The sequence below is a fragment of the Molothrus ater genome, chromosome 5 (genome assembly GCF_012460135.2).
Source record: "Molothrus ater isolate BHLD 08-10-18 breed brown headed cowbird chromosome 5, BPBGC_Mater_1.1, whole genome shotgun sequence".
Taxonomy (NCBI): Eukaryota; Metazoa; Chordata; class Aves; order Passeriformes; family Icteridae; genus Molothrus; species Molothrus ater.
Window position 1 is genome coordinate 4,765,997 of NC_050482.2, and position 18,074 is coordinate 4,784,070.

An 18,074-nucleotide genomic window follows, 5' to 3' on the forward strand; every position below is an offset into this window, starting at 1 on the left:
GTCCCTGGCTCCATGTTTTGATCTAACTGCAGTGGTTTTCACATTACACTCTGCAGAGTTCAGGGGAGAGACTCAATCCCAAGTAATTCAGAGCAACACCAAAGTGACTGAGCCAAGGCTGCCCTGCTGACAGGGAGCTGGCTGGATCTCACACATTTCTCATTCCAACACTTCCTAAAGGTGCTTCTGGGGTTGTTTCTGCTCTCCAGACCCATTAGCCCAGCACTGCTGTGTGTTCATGTATTTGTGCATGAGCTACAAAAAATGTTGAGCCGCTGCTTAAAAGTCAAAGCAAAAATAAAGTCTCCCTTGTTGTATTTAGACAGAAACATGTTTTTGCTTGCTGTAGCAGCACAAATTCTGGACTAATATTTTGTCAGGTCAGGCAGAGATTGAGGGTGTAGCAGATAACAATCTGCCAACTCAGTTTTTCTGTCTTCAGCAGGGAACTAGCTGTGTCATTTTAAGAATCCTGGCTTCATCAAATTCCATATTTTTAAATAATATTAGAATGAGGGCAGCCACTAGTAACTACTTAGAAGTGTTAACTCTCATTGCATCTGGTATCCTAAGGCAGCATTGGAAGCCAAAATCTCACATTATATCCTAAGCCAAGATTTGATGCCCAGAGTGATGCTCCTCTCAACTTCCCCCCTTTTTTTCCACTCCCTTATGCCTGTGTGATCCTGAGGTGGGTTTTTTACTTTGCCAGTTGGACATAAGAATACTTTATCTTTGTTGTTTTGTTTTTTCCTTCCACCCTCAAATATATTTCCATTTGAGTTATCCCATTAGGTCACTTCTAGCCCAAACCTGCAGATAATCTTCCTTATTTTAGCCTCAATTAGTTCCTCATTCTCCTGCACAAATGCTTGAACCAGGACCAAAAAAAAAAAAAAAAAAAAAGGATGGGACAGTTTCCATTAAATGTAGAACTACAGGTTTAGGAGTTATGGTTTTTTTTTCTGGAAGACTATAAATACCCTTTTCTCATACTGGTGCTCAATAATTCATCTCCAATGATTTCACACCAAGATGGGGAGGATGGAGAGAGAACTGAATCATTCTGGAAACTTTGGAGTCCAGAACCTGATTATTGCTATGATACATATTTCCTGATGGTTGGATGTATTATGTCCTTAGGGATGGAGGGCTGTTTTGTTGACCTCTTGTAGCTTCTTGGACAGGTTAATAAAGACTTCTGGAGTGATTGATAAATGTATGCACCAAGTCTCAGTCCTGCTGAACACCTCAAAGGTCAGTGCTGGCTGATAGTAAGGACTGAAGGCACCTCCCAGCCATTTGGGACAGACTTTCCAGTGTGATTAATGAATTGAGATGGTTAACTTCAAGCACCTTTCATGTCTTCCTTATAGTGTTTTAGTTATTTATGCAAAATTACTTGCCATACCCAAAAGCTCTTTTTTTTCTTTTTTTTTTCTTTTTCTTTTTTTTTTTTTTTGTAATGTATTGGTGGTTTTTGCATTTGATAACACACTGAGAAAGCACTGCAATGAACTTGCTGACAATGTCAGTGGAAAAATCTGAGACATGTGGAAGACGAGCACCTTGGTGGTGCTCTCCTCCCAGCTCTCTTCCCATAGAAAGTATCAACTGGAAAATGTCAGGGTTTGGTAATAGGTTGGTTGATCTTTATAAAGTAAAGGAGAAATCTGTTGTTTTATTGTCTGTTTGGTAAGCAGGTCACATCAGTGATCAGTTGTGTTCATACAGCAGAGAAATTATAAATACAATTACAAATATATATATATATATATGTGTGTGTAAAATATGCACAAGTATCTATATAAAATCCAGTATTCTAAGCCCCACATGTGTTACAGGTATCTCAGTGTGTTCATTTTGCATTAAGGTATCAGGATATTGGCCTGTAGGATATCAGGCTTGAATTTTGTCCCTCTTCCATTAATTTCCTTTATGGACTACAAGCACACTTTCTGTTTGTTTTGGGAAAAGGCCATTGTTATTACAAGTTAAAGAGATAAAACATATCATGGCACAAGAAAAAGACTTCAATTTTAACAGAAATCAAAAGCTCCTGCTTATTAGGATATGATAGGGATGTAAGCTCCTGACTTAATGACTTAAAATTTCCAAAAACTTATCTTTGGCTTCATCTCATGCTTTAACTAGACAATAGGAAAATTATTCTGGAAGTCTGCAGGAAGATTTTTTTTCAAATTTTTTTTTCTCACTAAAATGTTTCATATGTTGGGTGGGAACAATCCCTTCCTTCCTTACATTTGAGAGGCTGAGCTGGCTGTGTATAAAGCCATCAGCCTTGATATCCATGTGATCCTAAGGAAGGTATGCTTGGAAATGAAGATGGATTGAAGATTTCAGTGCAGGCACTGCCAGATCACTTCCTTTCCCAAATCCTAATTTTCCTTAAAAACCCTGATGCTTCCAACTCCCATTCTCAGGTACTTGGGACCATGCAGTGCAGAGGAGCAGAGAGGCTGATCTGAACAGAAGTATGTGTGAAAGAATTTTGTGATCTCCTGATCTTACTTTGGTCATTTTGCATTCTCTTAGAAAAGAAAATGTTCAAGTTCTGTTTAAAAAGAAAAGGACTATGGAAGAAATTTAATGGTTGAAAATAGGCATGTATGAGTTGGATGGAAACATCTGCTTTTTGAGAATTGTATTCTTAATGGGTTTGCTCTGATAGCTGATCCTGTTTATCTGCATACTGCTGTTAATATCAAATGCCAAATGCCTAAATCTTACATTATTATAATAACAAGAGCTGGCTTCCACAGGAATTGTTACCTCCCAGAGCTTTGTGCAATTCATACATTAGATGTAGCGTTGGAGGCAAGACCTGCTGTTACTAAAATCAAGTTACTCTTTCTTCAGCAAGTGGTGTCCAGCCTTAGCCACCATGTCTGACTCTGCTTCATCTTCCACATAAGAAATATTTATTTATTCTTAAATCTGCATGTCTTACCCAGATAGTTTTATCCTGTCACTACCCTGTGACAGAGTGAAATGTTAATCCAGTTTTCAGAAGAGAGACTGGAACTTTACTTAAATTAAATGCCAGCCAGCAGACAGGGCAAGTTTTTGGCAGGGTCAGGAGCTGAGCAGAGATTTTGTCTGTCCCAATCTGTGCCAGGTTCTCCAGGACACCCATTTAGCTGTCAATGCTTATGTTTTCTCACCGAAGCTACCAAGTAAAAAGTCTGGTAATGACCAAGATGATGACAATTTTAATTTTTTAGGTGTATTTCTATATTATAGGATTTCTTGCTTGAAGAATGCCCATGCATAGGTGCATTTCTATTCAATCAGATGAGTTTTGCAGCTATTTTTCCTGCCTTCACTTTTATCTGACCTGTAGTGCTGCATCCTCTGACAAGGCAGCCAGGTGAGCATGATGATGTGGTACATGTGATTGCACTTCTTTTACTGCAGAAAGGCAGAATTTCTCTTCTTTGTACCCTCATGTTCAGGGACAAATAGTCCCTCAGTTTCATAAACCTGGAGATTCATTATGAAGTGTTGGGTATTGCTGCCCTGAAACTAAGCTGTGGCTAAATTAATTAATTTATATTCAATAAACCTTGGGTCAGGGGGTCCCTCCTGTGCTACAGGGACATGATATACCAAGAAATAGAGTTTGAGCTTCTTTAGTGTTTTTTCCTTAAAAAAGGTACAGAAATTTCAGTTTCTTGCCTGAACTGTTCAGCTTAAGAAATTTTCCAGCATTTGAAGAGGTGACTGATCCCCATGGTTTGCATTTGGGATTCTGATGCTTTCTGTCCAGATGCTGCATATTTATCAAGTTCAGCTTTTCCAGCACCTCTGTGAGATGGAATTATGATCATTTGTCAGGTGGAAAGGCAGCAGGATGTGGAGTGACCTGCCCCAAATCACCCTGCAGACCTAGGTCAAGAGAGGCGTGGATTCCTTCCTGCCCTAACTTCAAAATCATCCTTTCATAAAAGTGAATTTGCCTTCTGACATAGACCCAGGTGATGTTCTCACCCACTGAATCATTTAGGTTGGAAAAGCCCTCTGAGATCATCAAGTCCATTTACCCAACACTGCCAAGTCACCACCAAATCCATGTCCCCAGGTGACACATCCACATGTTTTTTGACCAATTCCAGGGACATTGATTCCACCACTTCCCTGGCACAGCCTAATATTCTCAAGTAAGAAATGCTGCCTTTCTAACCAGATTTCTCATAGGCAGCATGCTGACAGCTTTCAGCTTGTTTTATTTCAGTGATGGACAAATTCAGTGCTGCAATGGCAGAACTCATCCCTCCTGTAACCCAGGCTCTGCACAGGGGGCCTGCTGACATAATAAACAATTGCTCTCTATAGCTTTAGTAATGTGAGCATTAATATTGATCCAGCACTGACTTCTCTAACGACCAAAAAAAATGTATCTGTTATCTTGAGAAACCTCCCAAACAGCTCCAGTCTCCTTTCATTACAGGGGAGAGTTATGAGGGCAGATGGTTGAGGTGATATCCATTTGACCTATAGATGCTAACTCGGGCTGGATCATTAATAAAGGTGGCTGGAGATGGGGAGAAATGGCAGTAAAGAGAGTTTAAAAGCAATCCTGTGCACAAAGGATGGTGCATCCAGAAGTGCAGGGTGGCAAACGAGATGGACAAGGTGAGGAAGCGGCCACATGGTTGTAAATGCTCATCACCAAGTCAGGCAGCAAACACTTAAAATCTGATGTTTTTCCATGTTTAGTTCCTGCTCTGGTGTGAATCCTTTGGGAGGAAAAAGAGCCATAGGTCTTGAACTCAAGATAGAAATTTCACTTTCTCTAATTAACTAAACCCCCCACCACCACCACCACCAAAAAAAAAAAAAATAAAAAAAAAAAAAAAGTGCTTCATTGTTTTCTGCCACAGCTGTGGTGGCTCGGGTTTGAAAGCTGCTGCCTGGCAGAAAACCAGTCCTTGCTAAGGATCAGACTGTGGCCTTGTTCCAAGAGAAATTTGGATTTCATTTGACCACGATAGGATTCCAGATTGTCATCTGAGCATGTCTGAAAAGTGGTGAATGTGTGTCAGTAGTTAAGTGCTCATGAACTTCCTTAGTCCCTGGATTGTTCAGGACTGACCCAGGCAATTTTTTCCAGATGTTTTGGGGAATCCAAGTCCATATAAAAGGGATGGTAATGCTTCTGCTTCCTTACTAAGTTATCTTTGTGGCTTGCAGGAATGTGCATGAAAGCTGGAGCCAAGACACCCCGATTTCTTGTCTCACCTCTACAAACTGCACTTTAACCTTTCTGCCCTTCCCTGGCACCTCCACACAAGATCACAGAAACTTCGTGGGCCCGCTGCAAACTTTACTTGGCCTTATTAAAAAAAAAATAAGCATTGCTCTTTTTTTATTGTACAGAACTCCGGTCCCTGTTCTCCAAAGCTCCTCTGAAATTGTTTTTTTGCCTTTGATCCAGCAGCTGCTGGTATTCTGCAATCCTGAGTAGGTAAAATATGAGAAGCACCTTGGGATGGGAAGGAGTTATAAAAATATGAAATATTGCAGTGCCCTTCTGTGAGATACAGTATAAGAGGGGCTGTTCAAGTGGACACTGGGCAGAAATCTTTTTCTAGTAAATGTAAATTTTTCTAATAAGTGTAAATTTTTACAGTAGTTTATTTTCCACTTTATTGACTCTTTTTATCCCTGTGTTTCCTGTATTAAAATGGTTAATATTCCTATCTCTATTCTAATATTCCTATTCTATTCTAAAGTCTGTATCATCAAACCCTATCTTTCCTAATATTTTAATTTGGCTACACTTCTCATCTTGTGGCTGAGGCAGAAGATTTCTCTAAATCCCAATCTTAAAGTATGATGTTTGTTTTAAATTTAATCTCCTACTTTTAAATGAAAACAAACTCTCAGTTCTGAAGTAGGTGGAATGGGGTTTGGAGGGAATTTCTCAGTAGCAAGCAGTACTGTGTGACATCTGATGAATGCTCATTCTTCATCCCCAAAACCTTCTGAGCGGGTGACGGCAGCTGATTTCTGCAGCAGCTTAAACAGAGATTGAAATTACTTCCATGATGGGGAAGCAGATTTTTTTCCCCCATAGCAGGTGCAGGCTCAGTCCAGAGTGATTTCTCAGTTATACTCTAACTTTGCAGTTTCAAAAATTCAATGTCAGTGCCCAGCCAGGCAAAACCTAACTCCCTAACATTTCTGTTTTTCACGGAAGGCTAAGACTTTATCCTCAGGCAAAGTCTCCTCTCTGGGCTGGCTGCTGTAAATCCTCTGGGCCCTGGCGAAAGCCAGACTTGCTAGCTCATTTTACTTAATTTGTGATGCTGGCAAGATTTGTGCTGCAGCCCAGGGCTCTTGACTCAACTCTCCTAAATCAGAGCATTGACACATTACAGTAGAGAAACACCAGCGCAGAAAACCTGAAAATAAATTCCTTGAAAAGGGCTATTTCAGAAAGATGCTGTCTTGCTGAGTTTTAAATAGTGTTTAGTGGAATGTTTCAAGTTTCTTGGTGCTTTTTTCATTAAAGCCACCTGCTCATTAGGAAGTTGGGTTTTAGCCACTGTCCTCATAAATGTTTTTTACTACATATTTCATGTGAGAATCTTGGGGCACTAGATATCTTTCCTCAGAAACTCTGATAGACAAAATGTCTTGAGTTTTTGCAGGTGGGTAAACAGAAACTTGGGGTAAAGTGAAATGAGGTTGTCTGTGTAGGAATGTTAACCAACAGAGGTGTAATGATGTAATTACTCCAAATACAAATGTGTCAGGTTAATGCCTGTGTAGACATTCTTATTCAGGACTAAGAATCCTTTTTCCTGCTCGGATAATTCCATTTTGAAAGTGAGGAAGTGTATCAAAGAGGATAAAGTGCTTGGCTGTGGTTGTGGAGATCAGAGGTTCTCTTTTTAAATCTACTGTGGATTTGTTGGGAGATCTCAAGTGGATTTTCTCCTTTCTCTGCACCATAATGTCACGTGTGGCTCTGAAGATGGTGTTGTATGTAGAGAAAAAAAAAATTGTGATTAAACAAAAAAGCAGAGCAATCACACAGGTGGTATCCACACTGGTTTGGAATAGTTGATGTCTGATGTCTGCACTGTGTAGATTTCAGGTTTATCTTGTTTTCAAAAGCTGGTTCTCGGTCTCACAGCCTGAATGCCCATTTGCTCTGAAGTGTGCTAGGTGAATTCCTCCTTCATTTTGGTTGCACTGCTGCAGGAAGCTGGCATATGCACTCCAGGATTGTCCCACAATGCAAACAAAACAACAGTAAGGGAGATGATGGGAAAATGCATTTCAAAGGCACGTTCCTGATCTGAACCAACACACACACACACAGTGCTGGGGCGTTCCCATAAAGTCATAACAGATAATGTCCACCTGCAGCAGCTCTTGAGATGGTATCAGAGACAGAACCTGGCAGGTGAATGGGGCTTAGTCGTCTGCTTTAACCTTCAGCCTGTGCTGCTTCAGGAAGAATAAACTAGGTTTAGGAAGATGTTTTCCTAGTAGTTAATCTGCAGTCAAACGTGTGTGATATATAGGCAAGAAAAACAGTTCTGGGTAATTTTACTTCGACACTTTGCTTTGTCACTGTGTTACAGCAAAAAATGCTTCAACCTCTTTCCCTTCATTTAAAAATGAATGAAGAAGTCATTAGCATGGTTTTGGGTAGAACTGACACTTTGGGCCTGCCATTGGTGAGCTCTACCCTCCTCTCCTTTGCTCATGGGTTCAGTGTTACGCTGCAGTGAGGGCACCTGCCAGTTCCAGTGGTGGCTGATGTGACACAGGAGGTGCCACACGTTCCTCCAAGCAAACCAGTAAGAACAGTGGGCAGTTGTCTCTTCTGGGCTGAGCTGCACGTGTGTATTTGTTGTGGTGCTTGTTTGTTTATGTAAGACACATTTCAATTATCCTAATGCTTTTCTAAATGTTCTTTGTTGCAGAAGAGGAAGAGGAGCAGGTTCCTACCGATGGAGGTACATCTGCAGAGGCCATGCAGGTCCCACTGGAAGAAGAAGGAGATATGGAAGAGGATGAGGCAATTAATGATGAGAACTACTTGAGCAAGAGACCATTAGAAAGTCCTGATGCTGAGGAATTCCCACCTGTGAAAAGGCCAAAACTGTCTGTTTCCAAAGGGGATGCCTTGGATGGAACTGTGGAACAACGTGAGCCTCTTAGCTCAATAAATACACAAAAAGTCCCACCAATGCTTTCTCCAGTTCACGTTCAGGACAGTACAGACCTTGCCCCTCCTTCTCCAGAACCACCGATGTTGGCTCCCATTGCAAAACCCCAAGTGCCCACCCCCAAACCTTTAGAGGCAAAGCCGTTCGTACCCAAAACAAAGTCCAAGACAAGTTCTCCAGGACAAAAGACAAAATCACCGAAAACTACACCCTCACCAGTGGTAGCTGGGAGTCCCATTCGTTCACCAAAACCTGGATCCAAAGAAAAAAAGTCACCGGGTCGTGCCAAGAGCCCAAAAAGTCCCAAAAGTCCAAAGGTTCCTGCTCACGTTCCACAACCACCTGTGAAGCCTGAACCACCGAGTAGACCCCCTCTGGTTGCATTGAGTGAGAAGATAGGAAAGGAAAATATCCAAGTGAAACAGGGACAGACACCACCTGAGCCTGCCCCCAAGCCAAATCTGGACAACCAGGTGAAGAAAGTCCCGGTCATGGACAAGACCATCGATGATTCAATCGATGCTGTGATCGCTCGTGCGTGTGCAGAACGAGAGCCGGATCCCTTCGAGTTTTCCTCTGGCTCTGAATCAGAAGGGGAAATTTTTACCAGTCCTAAAAGACTTTCTATTTCAGAGTCTACAACTCCTAAACCTTCTGTTCCTGCCAATAATGCAAATAAGGCAGGAGCAACTCCAATACCTGCCTCAGGTGGGACTTCAAGTTCAGACATTTCATGGACAATGGATGACTCAATTGATGAGGTCATTCGGAAGGCAAACATGGGGACACCTTCTAATCCACCTACCAACTTCACTTATTTCTCCTCTCCTTCTGCTTCACCTCCAACTCCAGAGCCTCTTCTCAAAGTCTATGAGGAGAAAACCAAGTTGGCTTCATCGACAGAAGTGAAAAAGAAATTGAAAAAAGAGCTGAAAACTAAAATGAAGAAGAAAGAAAAACAAAAAGAAAAAGATAAAGAGAAAAACAAGGAGAAAAATAAGGAGAAGGAAAAGAACAAGGAGAAAGATAAAGACAAGGAAGGAAACAAGGAAGCAAAGTTTCAGTGGAAGGAACTACTCAAGGAGGAGGATCCTGATCCGTATAAATTCAAACTAAAGGACTTTGAGGATGCTGACACAAAAGTAAAGTTGAAAGATGGCAATACCAAAAAAGAGAGAGAAAAACATAAAGATAAAAAGAAAGAGAAAGAGAAAGGCAAAAAGGACAAGGATAAAAAAGACAAAGAGAAACTCAAAGATAAGGGTAAGGAAGATAAGATAAAGGTGCCATCAGCACCTCTTGTGTTACCTCCCAAAGAAATGTCCATGCCCTTGTTCAGCACACCATCTGCCATGAGGCTTCCCAGCATGTTACCTTCCTTGTCTCCCATGCTACCCGAAAAACTATTTGAGGACAAAGAGAAACCTAAAGAGAAGAAGAAGGACAAAAAAGAGAAGAAGAAAAAGAAAGAAAGGGAGAAGGACAAAGAAAAGGAAAAGAAGGAGAAGGAAAAGGAGAGGAAAGAAAGAGAAAAGAAAGAGAAAGAAAAGGAGAAACACAAACATGAAAAGGTAAGCTGATTGGATGAAGTGAGATGTCACATTTGCTTGAAGAATCCACATGGATTCCTGTGTTTGCTGCTGAGCATTGTCTAAGAGCTTTGAGGAGAAGCGTGGTTACAGGATTGGTGTTTCTTAATGATAACAGCTCCAAGGAAGGCATCCACCAAGAGCTTCAGAGATTGTCCCACATCTCTGGAAAAGAAAACAGTGAAATTCTAGTTCTGTGAAATTGAAATGTGAGATTGTCCTGGCTTTTCTCAACCTTCTTTTCACTTGGAAAAGCTGAGGCTCAGACACAACAACAACACACACAGCAAAGGGATGCAGTGTTGTGCTGCAGAAAGTCTGTGGGTTTCCACTAGAAGGGCAGCAGCCCTATACCTTTCATATAAACTTTAAAGTTTGTTTCCAAAAATCTGCTGTTTTGAAGTTTGTAGAAGCCTGGAAATTCCCAGGTGGACAGAAATGAGAAGCAGACTGCCTTCAAATAAATGTTACCTTATATGCTGAAAAGAGTTACTGAATCTTCCCTTAGCAAATCTGCCCCCTTGTTGCTCCAATTTGTTTGAAGTAAGAAAATTATTTTCAAATTATGGTCTAAGTGTTCAAATGTCACCTTTCTTTGGAGTCTTATGCTTGAGAGACAGAAGGGGAGAGCTAATTTTCAAGGGGTTTGAGCTCCTTCCATTCCTGTAACTCTTACTGATTTACATCAGGCAAAGATAATTTCTTCTTTCCAATATCACCTAATCTTGAGAATATATTTAATATTTAAGAAATGAAACCAGCATATTTGCATGTTATCAGATTTGAAATCCCATTAGAAGCAGCTCCCCTAATTCAGGATTTGCTCTAATTTTTTTGTCACTTCACCTTATAATACGCATTAAATTGTTAACATTGAAAAGAAAGAAGAAAAGAAAGAAGATTGTCTTCCTGTGTGATAACCTTGGATACAAGAGTTCCTAAATCTCTATCCTTAGCCTCAGGAAGCACTGTGTGAGTCCCAGTTTTACCAAGATGCTCTTTACATCCTGCTTTGAGTGTAATACTCGGTTTGTACAAGCTCAGATTTGGGACATTCCTCATTCTCCTTTTGTTGCCACTCTTACATTACCTGCTGGACTTGCAACAAAGTGCTGATTTCAAAACTTGATATATTTTTTAAGTTTACAAATGGTTTTTCCATGCAGAATCTGGCTGATGTGGAGAACTAATGTTTGTCTGCTGTGGATGAATTTGTGATCAACAGGGTAGTGGCCATAATTTCATATCTGGTTTTAGACTGGAGCAACATTTTCACAGATTCCCTATTTTGTCTGTCTGCCCCTTGTGCCTGAGCAGCTTTGGCAGTATTTCATTGAGAATTTCTGCTAAATATGGGTGTATGTAAAATAGAGGCAATGAGTTGCTTGTTTTCCATACCTTCAGTTTTGCATTCTTCTGCAGTTTTCTGTGTCAAGTTTGCTTTTAGAGTGATAAAAAGACACATAAACAAATACAAACTGGTAAAGATTCAGTATAGACTCACCATATATATATTAGGAAAAGGAGTTCAACACTAATAAAAACTTGGACAAATTAAATTGACAAAGCTGCCCCATTACCTTGGCAAAAAGTCCCTGTCAAAAGATAAACTTTAAAGCTAGAATGCATGAAAGAGTCCCCAGATAGAATTAAAATTTAAACTGATTCTTGAGAGATAAGCTTTTTTTAAATCCACCTCTTTGCTGCAAGTCAGGATTTTAAAAATAAATTTCCCCTTTAAATCTCTTGAGCGATTTTCATTTTTTGCAAGGCCGCACTGCTGGTGTCCTGGAAAAATGGAGAGTTAGAGCTTTATCAGTTGGTGCCCTGAGGTATGTGGCAAAGAAGCTAAATCCTTGAAGATTAGCAAAAAAAATGCAGCACATGGCAATAAGGGGCTTATATGACTACTAGTATTAGTTCAGGTGAAAGAAGTATTGCTTATACATAAAACTGGACAAATCCACTGACAATGTATTTTTAGTTAGCTACAAAGGAGTCTTATATTGCTGGACTTTACCTCTTTGGTGATTTGGGAAGCTTAGTAATCCACTGTAAATGCTCTTCTGCTGGCCCCAATTCCCAGTATTACTCCAGAATGCTGCTCTTTCGTTTTAACCCCTAAAAGTACATGTTTCCTTAATTTAGCTTTTAGATCACACAATGACTTATTTAGGCAGCAGTTGTGCTGCAAGAGCAAATGATCAAGTTACAGCTTGGACATTTAATCTGCCACAGTGCATCCACCTCGGAGGTGTAAGCACAGCCTGGGAGATGAGTTTGTGGGCTCACTGCAGTTTCAGCTCCTGATGGCCAGGAGGAAATATCAGAGTCCCATTTCTAATATTGCTGTAGTTAAACAAAAACTGACTCAGCTGTAATGTTCCCATTTTTGAGCCTTGTTGTAGTTATTACCTTTGTGCACATCCAATCCTGTTGGGTGATTGAGGCTTTTTATCAAGTTTTTCCTGGAATTTTGCCCCAGGCTGCTGAAAGGTACAGAGCAGCAAACAGAGCACTGCATAAATGGCAGAAAACAGAAGCTGAAGGCTTCGTGCTGGGCGTGTTTGGTGATGGCACCAAGGAGGAGAAGCTTTGTCTCAGGGCTTGCCTGCAGCTCCGTGCCCTGCAGTGGTGTTGGGTGCTGCCCTCAGAGCCAGAAAAGGAGATCTGGGGCACTGCCTTGTGAGCTCCTCCAGATGAAAAGCAAACACTTGGAGCAGTTACACCCCATTTGTACTCCAGAGATTACCAGGCACGCTGTAGGAGTGACTGAGCAGCTCAGGGAGCAGCTGCTGACCCAGTTTCAGCTAACCTTAATAAGCTGAGCTGGAAACTAAAGTAGTTGAGGAACTGCTTCATGAGAAATGGAGCCATCCTTGCATCAGGGCAGGGCTTGCCAGAGCTGCCCCAAAGTGAGCTGCCCTTGCTGCTGTGTCAGAATCCTGTCATCAGTGTAGAGGAGGACCAAGCTCTGCAGGGTGTAGCTGGGAATGCTCCTTAGTTTTCTCTCCAGTCTAATGATGTAAACCCTACGCACAAACTCATGTTGTAAAAAGATGCTTCCTGTCCTCTTGTATCAAAGGAAAAGATTTAGCATTCTGGTGGAGCCCTGTTTTCCTCTCCTGGCAGACTGTGATGGTGGTGTCTGAGCACAAAGAAGTGGTTTATGTGCTTTTCTTCTGCCCTGTGAGCCCACACCACCACTGTTTAGAATGGACCAAGGACCTTTATAAATGGCATGGGCATCTCTCTGTGCTGTGTGCTGGAAGCTGCAGCAGCAATGCCTGTCCTGAGATGTTTTGTATTCAAAACAGGCACTAAAGAAGGAGGAAAAACCTGCAGGAAAAGAGGCAAAATAGGCTGTGCAAAGCCATAGTCCTGAGCCTACAGTAGCCAGGGTTCAGTTTCAGTCTCTAAGCAGTGGGTGATGTTACAGGTTAAGATGCTGGGAAAACAGAGAAAAGACTCACCTGTGGAAGATGGCAGTGAAATTGTTGGAGGCATTTGAAACTTCAGAGGAAAAAAGCTCTTGCAACACTTCAGAGGAATGATGTAACAAGAAATGGTTCTACATAAACGAAGAGTGCAGAGGGGCCTGTGAAATCAGCTAATCCATATCCATGGAGAGCTGCATTGCAAAGCACAGTTCATTGTTTCAGAGCAGGAACACCACTCAGGCTGCTCTCTTTCTCTCTCTGGCCTAGACATCTCCTGGAGAGCAGCTCCAATTCTTTTGCCAAAATGCATGAGATTTTGTCATCACCTTTCTCAAAATAAGTCCCACTTGAGCCCTTCCACTCTGGCCTGCTCTCTCCCACACTGCATTCTGTGCTTTGCATTGGTTGTTTGCCCTCCCTTTTTCTGTGAAAGGTTTATGAAACTGGAAATTTGATCAGGTTTCCATTTAGTTGTATGCATATTAGTTTTGTCTAAGCTCCTGGAGCAGATTCAGCCAAGTGGTTGTTTTATGAAATATGGTGACACACATGCTCAAAATGAGATCAGTCTCCATCTCAGTTTTTATATGTATATCTCTCTCTATATAGTGTATATATATTTGTCATATATGGACATAAGTTGAATAATGAATGCCTGGAGAATCATTACAGTGTCAGCTGTAGCATCTGTGGTCATTCTGGACAGGTTTTGCAAACCAGTAGCTCAATGGGAGTTGGTAATTTTGGCATATACTGGTTCCATAAGTTCAAGGACATATTCAAATGATCTAAACTCTACCAGATACCAAGATTGGAATCCCTGGCCACTTGAAAAATAGTCATTAAAAACCTCAGCCTAATTGCAGTAAAATGCAGTTACACCTGTGTGGATAAGAAATTTATAAAGTATTCAGTGTTGGTGAATTCACCTTGGAGTTTATTTGCTTCCTTTGTCTCTCCTTTTGATTCAAGAGACTCATGGTACATTTATATGATGAACCTGGGAAATAACTGAATTTGAATCTCAGAAAAATGTGCAAACACCAATAGGTGCCTGACAAGTTTGAGCACTAAGATCAAAGCATTTCATGTCACTGTTTAGAAACAAACTGGGAAGTTTCATGTCTCTAGAAAAGTACTTAATCAGGAAGATTTGCTAAGAAATTGAAGGTACAAATGGAGCAAAATTTGAAGTTGGTTTCTTTTAGCTGTATTTGTAATTTCTGGAGCTGGGTCTCCCTGCAGACTGAGACCCATCCACGCCATGGGACAAAGTGTGAGAGAGCAGTGATTAGTCTGTCATAGTTTTGTTTCATTAAGGTGATATACTCTGGTTAACTCCATCAGTGCTTTCATGTAATTAATATATTTTGGGAGTCTGCTTGCAGTCTTTGATTGATGATTGTGTTCTCCTGTACAGATAAAGGTGGAACCAGTTGTTCCAGCTCCATCTCCGGTTATTCCTCGGCTGACTTTAAGAGTGGGCGCAGGCCAAGACAAGATGTAAGTACAAATAAATCCATCTGTGAGGTGTGTGCTCACCTCTGGCACTTGTGGGAGCTCTTCTTTTCAATAGGAAAAGCTTAAAAATTAGTGGCAAATTACATTTATACAGCAAAGTGAGACTCATCACCTTCCATCCATCCTACTGTGTGTCCCATTCCATGTCTTTCTAGGGCATGGATTACAGGACTCCATCTGGGCTGGCATGATGCTGCCAGTGACATTTAGTGAGGTTTCTGTAATGGATGCTTATCCAGAGTGTAACCTACAGCTAAATTTCACAACACTCCCCAGCTAACAGTTGTTTTATGCTTTAAAACATAACAGTTGGAATTCCTTTATACACATCTGTTTTATTATAACTGTTGATGATTATTCATGAGTGTGCCTAACGCATTTCAAGTGCTGCTTCATTAGCTCCCTAATTATTGGGTGCTGTTGTACAAATAATAGTTACTTTGTACTGGATGAGCATAAATAGGGTGATCCCTATCCTGAGATCATGCAGCATAAACAGGAGGCTGGAGAGGCTGGGGAAACCATGCGTCACCAGGCTTCTTAGGCTGCTCCTGTCTTGGATGTGAAGGGTTTCTTTTAATCAGGTTTTTCGTGTTGATTTCATGGCACAAAGCACACTTTCATGTCCAATGGTAAACATGAGCACACACAGATCTTTCATTTCCATCCCTCACATTAAATACTGCTAATGCAGTTGTTTCTCTTCTAGACCCATTATGAACCAAACCCCCTAAACATTCATTTGTCTGCTCTAGAAGTTAAATGGGATTTTGATGATTATTTTCTTTTTCTCTGCTGTCCTACTTCACCCCAGTAGGTAACCCTGGCTTTTACTGGTTTGAAGCTGCTAAGGGACTTGTCATTCCTTGTTTTCTAAGGGACACTCACACCCCAGTTACTGACCATTTTTGCTTTCTTCCTTTCACAGTATTTGAGTGTGATCTAAAATTTCTGTGCCTCAGGTTGCTGTACAAAGTTCCAGCTCTCTCAGAATACTTGTCTGTCCTGCTGAGCATCATTTGAATGTGCATGGCTGGACATGCTGTCCCTTGAAAGCCCACAAATCCATTTTCCTCCTTGAGGAGACATGGATACTTTTAATTTCTTCTTTCCCAAGGACTGTGGAGTGTTTATATGGGGTAAATTAACTCATATTTTCAAAGCAGAACTTCTGAATTAAAATTCTGAAGCCATATTTTAGCACCAGTTATCTTTCAAAGTTATCTCACTGCAGTTTTTCTCATACCCACACACATTTTGAGAGGGGACTTCAGGCTCCATCTGTTTGCTTCAAATCATGTGGGTGCATCATTGTCATCCCTGCCAGCCCTTGGTCTGAGATACTGACATCTCATTTCATGGGCTTTTGGGAAACTCAGTTTATTTCCAGATTCATTTTTACATCTTTAGTGACACTTTGGCCCCCATCTGAGGGCCTCATAATGGGCAGAAATAAATGCTTTTTGATGTGTTATAGTAAGGGAAAGTTAAACTTATGTTTCATCTGTGTTGCTAATGAGGTTCTAAATATCTGGCAATTATTATATAAAAATGTTGTGTTTCAATTGGCCTGTCTCTGGAGTTAACTGGCATGGGATTGTTTAAGGACACCATGAATCTCCGTAGAAAAGTGCAAGGAAAATTTTTAGGGATTCCTAGAATTTGATATGAGTAGAAACTAGATGGAGAAATTGGTCATTTCAGTTTTTCAGTTTCTCTGTTAGAGAAAAAAGCTGTTTGGAGGCTTTTGGAAGTACCCAAGCACCTGTTCAATTGGAAGTTGATTTGTTTGGGGGAATATCATCTTTAATAGAACATCTTTAATAGAACATCTTTAATAGAAGCACTTACAGATCTTCATGCGGCACAGGGCTGTCAGGAATCTGAAGCAAAAGTGTCAGATTGATGGTGCATGGACTGGAGATTCACATCACCCCATAAACTCAGCACAGCCCCAGCACAAGTTGGCTGAGTGACACAGCAGCAGTGAGCAAAATGCCTTTGCAGTGCAGTGAGCAGCTGGGGCTCTTCAGCCTGGAGAAGGGAAGGCTGTGGAGAGACGTCAGAGCCCCTTCCAGTGCCTAAAGGGCTCCAAAAAAGCTGCAGAGGGACTTTCTACAAAGGCATGGAGTGTCAGGATAGGGGGGACTGGCTTCTAACTGACAGAGGGCAGGGTTAGATGGGAAATGAAGAAGAAATTCTTCCCTGTGAGGGTGGGGAGGCCCTGGCACAGGGTGCCCAGAGAAGCTGTGGCTGCTCCTGGCTCCCTGGAAGTGTCCAAAGCCAGGTTGGACATGGCTTGGAGCAACCTGGGACAGTGGAAGGTGTCCCTGCCCATGGCAGGGGGTGGCACTGGATGATGTTTAAGGTCCCTTCCAACCCAAATAATTCTATGATTTTATAATTTTACTTCTTGACTCCTCTGCTTGGTCCAGTGTACAAAGCAGTGATGGCAGCAGCAGGAAAGTCTTTTCTCTTGTGTTTGTGAATAAAAGTCCATATTTTTCCCAGATTCAAAGTTAATACCTGCATTCAGACTTGTCTGGAGTGCAAATGTTCTTACAACATGCATCAGCTCAAAAGAAGTGGCTATTAACACCATTGGGTTAATAGACATGAAAATGTATTATTGCTGATGGATGGACAAACCAATATTGGAAAAACTGTCCTACTTAAGAGTTTTTTTGCAAGTGTTTTAACTGCACAGTAAAACAAGAAGAAGGTAGATTATTATCAAAGCATTTCCATCTTAGTTGTAAACAATTACAGCAATACTTGCATGGATGCCACATTAGAAGAAATTTACTGGATTCCATTCTAATGCAATTAGAGCTAATTTTGTTCTTTAAATGAATAAAAGGTCAGCTAGTAAATCTAGTTTATCTCAAGTCCAGGCTTCAATAAATTGTTTTATTTAATTTGTTGTAAAAGATCTTATCCTTAATGGGCCTTGCTCTTATTGGTTTGCTTGGGTTCTAAAATATTTAAGACCACTTTTTTAGATATGATTTGAATGATATGTTGGAAGGGTTTTCACTTTTTTTTTTTTTCCCATTCCAGTGTTATCAAGGTAGATTGCTAACTGAGTTAGTATAGGAAGGAACTGGTGATGCTATCTTTTTGCAAAACAAAACAAGCAACACAAAAAACACAGACTTTTAAATTTTAAATGAACTGCAAATGATGAGTAGGGTTTAATACTTTTATTCAATTTCATCATGGCTTCTTTTTGTCTTGTTATTTTTCCTAAGCACTATCATTTCTCATACACATAAGTTTTTTAAAATCGTATCTATTGATAAGGTGTTGACATT

The 18,074-nt window shown here is 40.8% G+C and overlaps 1 protein-coding gene across 1 annotated transcript in view; it reads left to right on the forward strand.

The window, feature by feature from the left end:
- Positions 1-18,074, forward strand: part of TAF3 (TATA-box binding protein associated factor 3) — a 116,936-nt gene that overhangs the window by 81,120 nt on the left and 17,742 nt on the right. The window contains exons 3-4 of the mRNA XM_036401215.2: positions 7,965-9,781; positions 14,660-14,742. Of these exons, the coding sequence (XP_036257108.1) occupies positions 7,965-9,781; positions 14,660-14,742 (1,900 nt within the window). The remainder of the gene's footprint in view (positions 1-7,964; positions 9,782-14,659; positions 14,743-18,074) is intronic.